Source organism: Haemaphysalis longicornis, unplaced genomic scaffold, assembly GCF_048455015.1.
Source record: "Haemaphysalis longicornis isolate Haplotype H1 unplaced genomic scaffold, Haemaphysalis longicornis Haplotype H1 scaffold_5, whole genome shotgun sequence".
Classification (NCBI taxonomy): domain Eukaryota; kingdom Metazoa; phylum Arthropoda; class Arachnida; order Ixodida; family Ixodidae; genus Haemaphysalis; species Haemaphysalis longicornis.
In genome coordinates this window covers 76,650,457-76,662,101 of record NW_027526385.1, presented here as the reverse complement: position 1 = coordinate 76,662,101, position 11,645 = coordinate 76,650,457, and the positions used below count along the sequence as shown (strand labels likewise).

At 45.5% G+C, this 11,645-nt stretch overlaps 1 protein-coding gene across 1 annotated transcript in view; it reads left to right on the top strand.

The window, feature by feature from the left end:
- Window positions 1–319: 319 nt before the first annotated feature.
- The window catches only part of LOC144138450 (protein argonaute-2-like), a 41,006-nt gene continuing 29,680 nt past the window's right edge, over window positions 320–11,645 (top strand). Inside the window, exon 1 of the mRNA XM_077670732.1 lies at window positions 320–597. Coding sequence (XP_077526858.1) covers window positions 510–597 — 88 coding nt within the window. The 5' untranslated portion in view covers window positions 320–509. The remainder of the gene's footprint in view (window positions 598–11,645) is intronic.

The following is an 11,645-nucleotide window of genomic DNA, read 5'->3' as shown; positions in this document are numbered from 1 at the left end:
AACGTTGACTTTGCGTTGACTTCGAAGCGTAGCCATTTTATAAAAGACCAACAAGGCATGAAGACTGGCCGCTTCTGAAATTAAAAAAAATAGTTTAATTCTACATTTTTAATTATGGCAATTTCGTTTTGCTTATACGGTATTTAGCTTCTTAAAATGGTGGTTACTTTCACGTAAGGTCCCTAAAAGGGACCTTACTTTCACGTAGAGCCACTAAATAAGCTTCATTTAATGACGCTACTTTCACGCGCTCTGCAGCGCCGCTTTAGCCAAAAACGGCGGTGCGAGCATAGTGCGAGCAACGCGAGCAGGCGCGCCGCGCGAGCCCAGACTGATTTGCTCGTGCCGGCGAGTGCGGAGCGGCAAGCGCAGCGTCTGCGGCGTCTGCCTTTGGCAGGTGGTGCAGCTACAGTTCAGGATCGTGATAGTTGCACAGAAACGGGCGCAACGTCCCGATAGCGTCAGCACCGTCAACTGCTCGGTGGGACGAATTTCGGGGCGGCCAAATAATGGCGAGTGGCGGCCCGGGAGGTCACCGAGGCGGCAGGCGGGGAGGCGGCGCGGCCAGGGGCCCCAGAGGCAGGGGCCGCGGACGAGGTAAGAACTCTTGCGACTAGAGCCACTAAGTAAGCCATTAGTGACACTACTTGCGTCTGTCTGGCTCTATTCCTGATTAGACATCGTGCACAACGTCGTGCATGGCACAATCGCCGACTGGTGCCTGGAACCGTTGTAAACATGCGGCAGCAGGCGTGCTTGGACAGGGCTTGGTGTGCTAACGGTGTTTACGTCTTTCGTGACATGCATTGCGCGTGCGACTACACGCGAAAAATACCACAGTGCCGTGTGTCTGCCTTTCTGTCTTGCTTTGTAGTTTACCGCACCTAGGCTGCGCTTCGAAATACGACAAATTTTGTGGCGTCTGCGGCTGAAAAAAGTAGGCCTCGCACGACGCCGTTTTTGACTGCTGCGCGGTTCGTTGTCACTTCAAAGATTTGACAGCGCATTCGGCGCGTAGTCCGTTATAAAATGTTTCGCACATTTGAAGCGTATCATTCGTTCTTTTTAATAACTGAGAATAGCGTTATTTTGATATGTCGTCTTTCCGTGCGTCTTCTCCGTACTGTTTTTCAAGCGTCTCGGCTTCGCACTTAGAAGCTGCATTTGTTTATCGTACTTTCTGCAATAGCCAATATTTAGGCGCGCGCATCTCCTGGTATCTCGCAAGCAAGTTGACATTTGGCGGGAACTGTTACGTCGTCGAAGTTGAAATCGGAACTTTAATCGTGTACGCGACCGTAATGGCGTCTGGTCCTTTGCTTTCCTCCTCTCTTACTGCTCCTTCCACGTGAAGTTTGGGAAAGTGAAGCCTACTGCCGTCACAGCTGGTTGTACCGTTGGCAGCACGTGTAGTTGTTGATATCGCGCTCTCAATTCTAATGTCCCGGACGTGGAGGGAGCTCCGGAGAAGGCTCGCTCGACGTGATAGGGCGCTCTGTTCGTGCTGTATGCTGGTAGTTGTGCATGCCTGGTCTATGCCTAACGCTTGTTATCGACGTGCGTCCTTGTAGAAGTGGCAAACATTTCGTCGGGGGTTCAAAGCAAGCTGGGCTTCCGGGAATCGCGGGGACGCAGCGCAGCGCCCAAGTTTGAGTACCAGCGTGGCATGCTGTCAGAACCGAACTGCCCGTTATGGGTTCTGAACAGCACGGGCACGCTCCGCGCATCTATTTTTTACGCCAAGGCGTGGACGTAGGGGCGCTATAAAATTTTCTGGCTCTGACGTCTCCGGTCGTGGAATGCATGCTGATAGCGGATTGTATCGGATAATCTGCGCCGATTGCAGTATGCAAGGCCTACGGGCAAATGGCCCAAATTCGAATCGCTGTTAACGCACTTTTCGTTGATCCTCTATTCGCTGTTTTTACTGGTTGACATTACTTCCTCCACAGTGTCTAACGTACTTTTCGGCACTTCGAAAACAGAATTTAAGGCAGAGGGATTTTCAAAAGCTCTTGTGTGAGTTTAGGGAATTTTGTTGCCACTTCAGTCCAATGCAGAACAATTAATGAAGAATGACATTTTTTAATCACCCTGTGTTCGAGTGCTTTCGTCTTTGTTGGTTTTTTTTTGTTGTTACCGTAACCTTTGTTTTCCTGTATTATAGCCGAGCTTCTATTTCGTCAACCCAGAATCGTGTGTGTACTTCACATAGCACGCCTGATAACTTTTATTGACTGCAGCTCGAGTTGCACTTAACTTCAAAACATGCCATATCGCAAAAATAGTCTTGGCAAGACTCGCTGTTTTTTTTTTTTTTGGTTTTTTACTGTTTGGAAGTTACCGTCAATTTGCGTTCTACGCTGGGATTCTGTGACATCCATTCTAGGCGTTTCCTCGAACCAATTTTGTGTGAATTGGTGTATGAGGGCTCGTGAGTTTAGAATAATTGTTTCGTGGCACTTTGTCTGTGTGCAAGTCTAGAACGACTTTTGACATTCAGGCTTGTATAGGAGGGTTGCACTGCTGCCGCTGCCCCAGATGGTGCAGCCAACGTCGTGGCTCACATGCCATGGGTGTGGTTGTGGCACGGTAAATGATTGCACGGTGTGCGAGATGCCGGCCCAAAATGGCCTAGGGATGCGATTAGAAATGGTCAACTGCGGTTTTTGTGGCTTCGAAAGCCATATGACATAAGAAACGCCTGGAGATTAAAATGTTGGCAAAACTACGTTCTTTTTGATACAGAAGGTAGTGTGCAGGCAATGAGAAGATTAGAAAATCAAGTCCCAAATATCGCAGACTGTTGCAACCACAAGAACTTCAATTTCGCTGAATAACTACCATGTCTTTAGCAAATGTGTTCACTGAAGTTCACGCTCTAGCGCCTTGCCACCAATTACCTGGGAATGAAGCACCTTCCCTTAGAAGTTGCACTTTAAAACTTAGATTTCATAAATGCGTGCAGCCAATGGCTGAACCAGTTGCACAGGGAGCTAATGTGTTAATTCACACGTGTTCCCTGATGATTTCAATGCGGCACAGCTATTCGCTTTTCATTTGGCACTTCCATTACGCGTTGCTAGGTTACATATTCAGTTCTCGCCGATGGTAGAGATGTGTGCCTTGGAAGATTCGCGCTACTCTAATCATTGTCACCTGCGAATGGTTTTCCATCAGTAACATAAAGCAACGTCTTCCCAAGCTATGCAGTCAGCTTAGGGGCGAGGTTAGTTGTCGCCGCAAAACATTAGCTGCCGCTCTGTGGGTAAGCTGGGCACAACACTACAGCTAGTCGCCGCTTACATCTGGCAGCACTCCCAAAGACTCGCATGGCGAGCATTCTTCATACAAAGTCTGCACGAAGACAGCGTCGACAACTTAACTTTACGGCAGTGATGAAACGGCCATCATCTAGTCCCATGACGCATGACTCTTGCACCCAGTGATGTAAATCCAGAAAAAAATCACAAGGGGGGGCACACATCTTGCATTTATGGCCGTTTTGTTTTTATAAATATAGATTTTAAGAAATATTCTGCCCAGGGGGGGGGTCAAGACCCCCCGGATCCGTTGTGATTTACGCTACTGCTTGCACCCATCAGCTTGTCATGCAATTTCCATACTTTTGTATGCTTTCAGCCTTTCCGCGTAACAAAGCTGATATCGTGGACAAGGTAGTCGATGTTGACAAACCCGACCCGCGGCAACAAGTTCACGTCACGCACACACCGCATCCTCAGCGCCGTAGTCGTCGGGGTTGATGCCACCGCATAGTGATATTTTCTCAGAGTACTGACCCTTTTCTGCTTTACTGTCACGGGCACAGGCATTTGGCCGCATAATCTATGCAAGACCGTGTAAAAAAGCTGTTGCATGGAATCTTCTTGTGTAACCGCAGAAGCTCCGGCAACAATGGCCAGGATAGCCAGTGAGACCGCTTAGTGAGGACGACTGTACAAATGTCGGCTGCTACCGGCGCCGGTAGTGCTTCTACTGGATGTCGAGTGCAACCCTCCTATTAAAATACACCAAGGCTGTAGCAATTTGTTGATTCCAGTGTTTCCCTGTAGATCAAGAGTTTGGGTCAGTCGACTTACCCACTCGGCTATGACTGTGAGTTAGGACCCAACAGTCAAAGCGCTTACTCATTCGGCTGTGACTGTGGGGAGAGCAATCACTCTATCAGCTCGACATAGAACACATGGTAGGTTACACGTTGCATCTGCGGCGCCTCGTTTAGGTGTGTGCGTTAGTTCGTTCGCTCTGCTTCTTCTTCGTTATAGCAACAATGATGGAGTAAATGTCATTGTGGCTGTGAAGCAAATTGGCGGTAATTGTGGACTTAAGCCGTCGTGAAGGTTACATACAGCTTCAGTATCTTCAAGTCTTGCACGTTAGTACGAACTTCCTTCATTTTTTCTTTGTATGCGGAGTTAATGGCATCGTGGAGGTGCCTGTGTTTGATAGAGAAGTGCATTAACTGAAACCTGTTATGGCAGCTTGGTGCATTGGCTGTGGCCTGCTGTGTAAAAGCATGCTGCAATTTGTAGTAGCTTTGGGGGTCACAGGTCTGGCTGTGACTTATCCGCCTGCTGCAGATAAGGGATTGACAGGGGGGGACAAAGCTGCGCAAATTGCGTGGTTTTGATACAGCGGACCTTTTTCCAGTAGTTATCCCCCCAGCTTGCTGCTTGGGGAGTGGCTATGCTTCCTAGGGCTGCATGTTTTTATTTTCTCATTTCGGACAGTTCTCAGCGAGTTTGTATGTGCACACAAAAAAGGCTTTCAAAGGGAAGGGGCAAAAATGCTTGAGGCTGACCACGCTGTGAGCACTTAGCTACCAGTTAGGGAGCGACGAAAATGAAAAAAAAAAAAGGGGGGGGAAGAAAACGGGCAGGGTTTGCACAGGTCCTTGAAAACCCTTGAATTCAGAAGTGTCAATTTCAAGGCCTGGAAAGTCCTGGAATTTTTAAATGGTCCTTGAATAGCCTTGATTTTTATGGAGAGAATCAATGGCCCTGTCTTTTCAGAAGAATTTAAAGTGTTGTGGATTTTAGGTGTTAACAAATCTAAAGAAACATTGTAAGAATCAAGTTTCAGTGTATTGCTTGAAATTTCAGAAAGTTTTGTGGATTTTCATTATTACGAGGCAACATTGGGAGCAGGCTTTTCTCAATCCAATCCATGTCACAATACAATCCAGTGAAAGCCAGCTTCTGTTCCCTATCTTGCATCTTCCAAGTCTGTGGACGTTTGCTCATTGCATGTTTGCTGTGCCTCATACGCTCCATCTGTGTTTGCTTTTACGTGCAAATGGTGGACGTGTACATAGTTCATCCTGCCTTACAGCAACACTTGCTGATTCAGTTTCAACCGATACTCTTGCTGACAAAGCAGGAGATGCAGGCAACATTAACGAAGTTTTGAAATCAAACAGCGTGAGCAAAACATAAAAAAAGAAACACCTCTAAATACCAACCATGAAATAAAAAATAAAGCTGGGGGAGCATTCACGCACCTGGCTATCTGAATGTGCAATATTGTGCTTAGGTATTGTGCAATAAAAAACTGTTGCATTGTGTTGAAAAAGCTATAAATAATCCCAGATAAAACATTAGATGGGGACATATGTGTTTTCTGGTCCTTGAAAGTCCTTGGAAACCCTTGAATTTTTGCTTTTGAAGCCTGTGCAAACCCTGACGGGGTGCTTGGGCCACTGTAGATTAGTTGCGCAAGCGTGTGCTACCTTGACATTCATGTGAAAGGCACTGGTGATGGGTGGGTGTGGGAGGGACTGCAGGACCTGTATATTTTGTACACGAGTTCCCCGAAAGCCAAACATTTTGGGGGGGCATGCGTTACTGCCAGTTTAGGTTCGCCGCGGCGGTGACTAGGTGGACCGGTACTGGAAGAAGGTCCATTCCGTTTTCCTGTGCCATGGTGCTCTCAAAGCATGAAAATTGCACCAAACTGCCCAAAACCACCTGAAAAGAAAGTGTTTTGACCCTCGCTTCAGTTTCAAAGGCGAAAACTGTGGAGTTTTTTTTTTTTTTAGGTGGTGCTGTTTTCTTCAGAGATGGGGTGATATGATCTTAGTATGGTTAAGTCAGCCGAGTCCTCATCTGCTGCCTTCAGATCACCTCATACAGTTGAACCTCGTTATAAGAGACACTGATGTAAGAGACAAATGGGTATAAGAGACACTATTCACCCACATGGTTGGCTGCCCTATCTTTCCCATTAAATCGACCTCTTTTATAACACACGTCGGATGTAGAAGATTGGTTATAAGGGACAAGTCATCCTTGAAGTTTCATCAATAATCTCGCTTGTAACAGACATTTTAGCTTCAGATGCAGTGCCACCAGTCACTAATTGCAGTTGCTTCCATTGTGGAAACACAGGGGGACAACAGACACCTGTCGCTATTTATTATAACTTCAGCAAACACACAGTGGTTCAGTCAGCTATAAAATGACAATGAGAAGCCCTGCCAGTGGAAATGCAACTGACAGAAGTGGTTGAAGCTTACTGCCATCCATTGAATGGAGCACGATCGCACATGCGGGCTCTCCCACTCGCATAGCTCCAAATCAAGTACTGCAGATGTTGAGTCCTGCAAGCGTAATGAATCTGTGCGCTCTGGCTATTCATCAGGCTTGTGAACTCAACAACTACAATTCATCTTCCACAAACAAGGAAAGGAAAAAAAGCTTGTGGAATCGGTTGTAAAAAACAGTGTAAATACAGTCGTGAAGCAAAGTTTCATAAATTCTTGGGCCAAACATACATTAGAATGAATCTTTTGCAACCTGCTGTAGCGTTCGTTTGAGCTTATTTTAGTCATACGGTGCCCACATTGAACTTTGGTCTGATTAGTAAGTGAAAACATGGTTCCGTGCTTATAAGAGACATCTCGTATAAGAGACAGAAACTGCTCCCCGGTACGTGTCTCTTATAAAGGGGTTCAACTGTATTTTCAGTTGCACACGGATGGCAGAAAAGGAAATGAAAGTGCAATTCGCTCTCCAGCCGGGTTTGTTTGAGACGTAGTACTGTTCAAGTGCTCAATGCGGTTTGGTGATCTTTTTCTTGAGGTTACGCAGTCAGGTGGGTTCATGTTTAGTCACGTTATCTGTTGTGGTACAGAACAGTGACATTAGCGCGAGGATAATGCCTAAGCATGTGAGAATGTGTACCATATCACGGGAAGCTGCGCGGCTCGAAAGACAGAGTAGACTAAAACCAACATGGTGCCCACTTCACTATGGTTTGGCCTTGAGCATAATATGCGGTGTCTAAAAGCAGGGTGTTGGAACAAAACGAAAAGCAGAAACGAAAAACGGAAAAAAAAAAAAAACGTATCTTTGGTCGGATTGAAAACATAACGATATTTATTTTTTCGTTCGGGAGTGAAACCGAAAAAAATTCGTTTTTTTGTTTGAGTGGAAATTTCTGCTATTTCAGGATACATTTTAATTTCAATTCACCGAAATTGGAAATTGCCGTTGATTTGCTGGCATGAAATCGTCTTTCTTCTTTCTGGCACCCACTCTTCGGAATGCTTGCTGCCTGCTTAAATACTCTCTTCGTTTGAGCCGATAGGCGCGGTGCCTGGCTAGCTGCACGCGTGATTGCCGCGGCCATCCGGCTCCGATGCAGACATTGCGGCCTTATTAGATGTGACGCTGAGAGCATCTCTGGTCGTCGGCCCTGTCCTTCCTGCGTGCGTCCGTTGTTGTCCGCAGCCTTTCCACTCTCCTCCTCTCCGATAGCGAACACTCTCTCGCGAGGGGCATTGGATTAAAGTGGATTGTGTTGGATTGTGGTGCGTCATAGCCGCGGCAGACGCACTGGCGCCGGCGCGTGCCTAGGTGAGAGCGAACACACTCTCTCAACATCTGAGGGTGTGCGGCCCAGCGCGCTCTCACTCCGCCGGTGGGCGGCGCTGCGCGCGGTGCTGCGCATGTGCAGTACTCTCTCTCTCCGCGGTCTCCTCTCCTTCGGGCGCGCTGCGCATATAACCGGTGTGCCGCTCTCCGGTGGCCTTTCGGTCGACGGTCGCTCTCCGCTTGCGCTTGAACCCCCCTCAGCGTCGCATCACACCAGGGTTCCTGCGAGGGGAGGTGGCCGTAATTTTTATTTATTTATTTATTTATTCTGATTTATTTTAATAAACTGCCCACATTAGCCATACGGCATTGTTTAGCGGGTGTGATACATAAACAAACACGAATCCTGAAAGGAGCAAAGAATACAATCTTTGGAATGAACAAGAGCATGCCCCACTAGCAGCGCAAATAGAAGATTACAGCCGCACACTCAATGAACGCAGCTACAAGCCATGTTGCACTTGTAGGCAAGTGCTGCCAGAGCGCAGCGGAAAACATTTCATAAGGAGCGGAAGCAACAGTGTCGGGCAGGGCATTCCAATCCATTATAGTTTTTCGAAAAATACGCTTTCAATGAGGATGTGCGCATAATTATTCACCAATTTTCCCGCTGTTCTTCCTTCGTCCGGATATGTATGGGGGGAGGGGGGTTGCTGGAAGGTACTGATGTTAATCCATTGCTGCATACTCTCATACAGTCTCTCTTAAGATTTAAAACAGGAGTTTCCAAGTGTTCCATGAGACATACCATTTTAAACTTTTCATAATAACATCACAGCTTATACGAGTTTTTTAAAAATTACATTTCTGAAAAAAAAAAATTAAGCATCACTTCAACTTCTTTAACGTAATTTCCGAATTATCAATCTTTTTTTAATAATTTCACAAATATAAAATTTTCTCGCTCAAACACGAACCGTTGCGAACCATTATTTTTTTCGTTCCGGAGCTGAAACGGAACGGAACTTTAATTTACGGAACGAAACAGAAACCGGAACTAAAAAGATTTCGTTCCGACACCCTGCCTAAAAGCATTAGGAATAAAACAGGTTTTCTTTTTCATTTTTTTTTTTCAACAGGATAACATTGAAAGAAAAAAAAACACACCTCCGGTGAAATTCATTGTGACGCAACCAATCTTGCAGTGAGGGAAACAATTTCTGAAAACAGTGACTAGACGTAAAATTGTGGAGATTTTGAGAGCGGAAGCTCTGTTGGGACTTTTGTGATGCAGCATGAAACTATTTTTTGCAATGCTAATAGAAAAATTTATGGGGCACTTTTAAGTGATTTAAAGGCGAACGCCAGCGATTATCGAAGACTTCTTCACTGATGCATTGTGTTTGCGGTGCCATCACATTCAGCTTTCATGCGGCATGCATCCGGATAATTCTTGTACCATCCTGCCTTGGTGCAGGGTTAGGGCCACACTTGGCTACGGCTCTTGGTGACCAGGGTTCAAATCCTATTCGTACCCAATTAAGTTTCTATGTTTGTTTTATATACTTATTTTTTACAGCGGCCGTAACTTAATTTGTGTAGTTGCCAGCAACTACGGTCACTTTTAGCATTCGATGAGGCATCTAAGGCTTTTTGTCTTAAAGGAGTACTGACACGAAATTTTTATGTTACGTTTTTTTCGCTGCTATGCGTGCCTACCAGCCCACTAATCATAGAATGACAGATTAGACGGTCGAGCGCAGCGTAAACATTCATTTACGGCGTCGTTTATTCCTGCCAGTTTCGGTTTCGACTGAAAAACGCCGAGCGGCCGCCATGACAGCATGTATAACATGACGTCACCATTCTTGCCGTATCGCTGCCTCTCTGGAAGCGCGCGCGAGCGAGCGCACGCGCGCGCCCAGACCGGCCGAGGTTTTCGCCGTCCCCACAGGCCCGGGCAGCATGACGTCAGTCCCAAAACCATGACGTGTACACACGCCCGAGCAGCGCGCGCCAACCACAGCCAGCGCGTCGGCTTCGTCACGGGAGCCCCGACGTCGGCAGTTTGGGGCACGTAGCAGATGATGTCACGTCGGCCCGCTCTAGGCTTTCTCGTGCGGGCGAAGATTAAAATGGATTTTAAATATGTTTCGCTGAACGGTTGCTGTTGAAACTTGCTGGGAGATATCTCCTGATAAAAAGGCAGCGTTTTACATAGTTATCTCAGCTTTGAAATTTCGTGTCAGTACTCCTTTAAGGTATGAGGCCAAGGGCTGGAGAAATTTTCTTAAAAAAAATGCATATTTTTGGTCTACATCATAAAGCGCTTTTTAGGCCCATGGGTGCCTTATAAATTGTCATATTTTTGTTTATATTTTTTTATTGAAAATTGTATGAAATGTTGGTCTCGTGCCAACACTCGTAACTTAAATTTAATTTCATGAAGACACAATTTTTGGTAGTGGTATAGAGGAGGCTTTGGCCTGCGCAATGAACCAAAAGTGATAAGATCAGCTGGATACTCAAAGCATGGTCATGAAATAACTAAAAAATTGAACTTTTCAGTTGGGTGTGCCTTGGTGTAAAAGGTGGCTATACGAGAACTTGTGGCTCGATTTTATTTCTTGAGGTTCATTGCACACCCAATAATCTGAGGAAGAGTTGTGCCAAGTTTCACTAAAAAAAAATCTTTATTGAAAAGTCAACGTCATTGAGGCAATTTTTTAATTAAAAAATCTACGTTCACGTGTGGAGAAATCACCAAAACACATGTTCAGAGAAAATCAACAACAAAGATTTCGAGGAAGAAGAGGGCTTACATAAGATGATCAGGAGAGCTAAAATTCCCCACACTTGTAGCTACCATTGAGCCAATTTTTTAATTAAAAAAATCTAGTTTCATGTGTGGAGAAATCGCCAGAAAACATGTTCCGAGAAAATCAACAACGAAGATTTCAAGGAAAAAGAGGGCTTCCATAAGATGATCAGGAGAGCTAAAATTCCCCACACTTGTAGCTACTTCCATCGGGTTTTGGTCATGTCCGATTTTGCTCGTCTGGCACCTCGCCTTTTTTTTTTCTAGCTTGCTTTGCAGAATCAGTGCTCTGACAGGATGCCTTTGCGATGCGTGGCTGATCATTCCTTTTTGGTATTTGGTTTTGTGTTTTGCGAGTCCTTGCACCCTATACTTTTGCTACCAGTGAGAAAAAGTAAGCGACTGAGGGAGAGTAAGCACGAATACCAAACAATTCGAAGCTCCTTTGACGCGCGTATGAAGGCTCCAGAACGTAAACAACACGTGCGAAACATGGCGCATCTGCCCGGTGAAAAGTTTGATTTTACTTGGTAAATAAAGTGCTGAAAACAATATTAGGGCATTATTACATCTTTGTACGGGATACGATTGTTACATAACAAGCTGTGAACTCCAAACCAGGGCAGTTTTGTGTTGCCACAAAACTGGCAGTTTCGGTTTCATAGACGCCTAGTGGGTTTACATTTTTTATGTATCTTTTGAAGGAAACTGCGTAGGAAGGAACTTCTTTCAGCAAAATGATGCCCAATAAATTCCACAACTAACGAAGGGGAAAACATAAAAAAAATTGACGTTATGAAAAAAATTTGCTATTGCCTTGGCCTGACTTTAAGAAAGCCTTAAATGCCGATTTTTTACAGATCTGCGTGGAAGCGTATTCCGTCAGTTTATCGTATTTTTCTAAAAAAAAAGTGATAACCTACCTGTTTTTTTCATGCCCCTCAAAATTTCATGAAAACTGTTATCTCTGCCCTGAGGACTGGTAAATATTG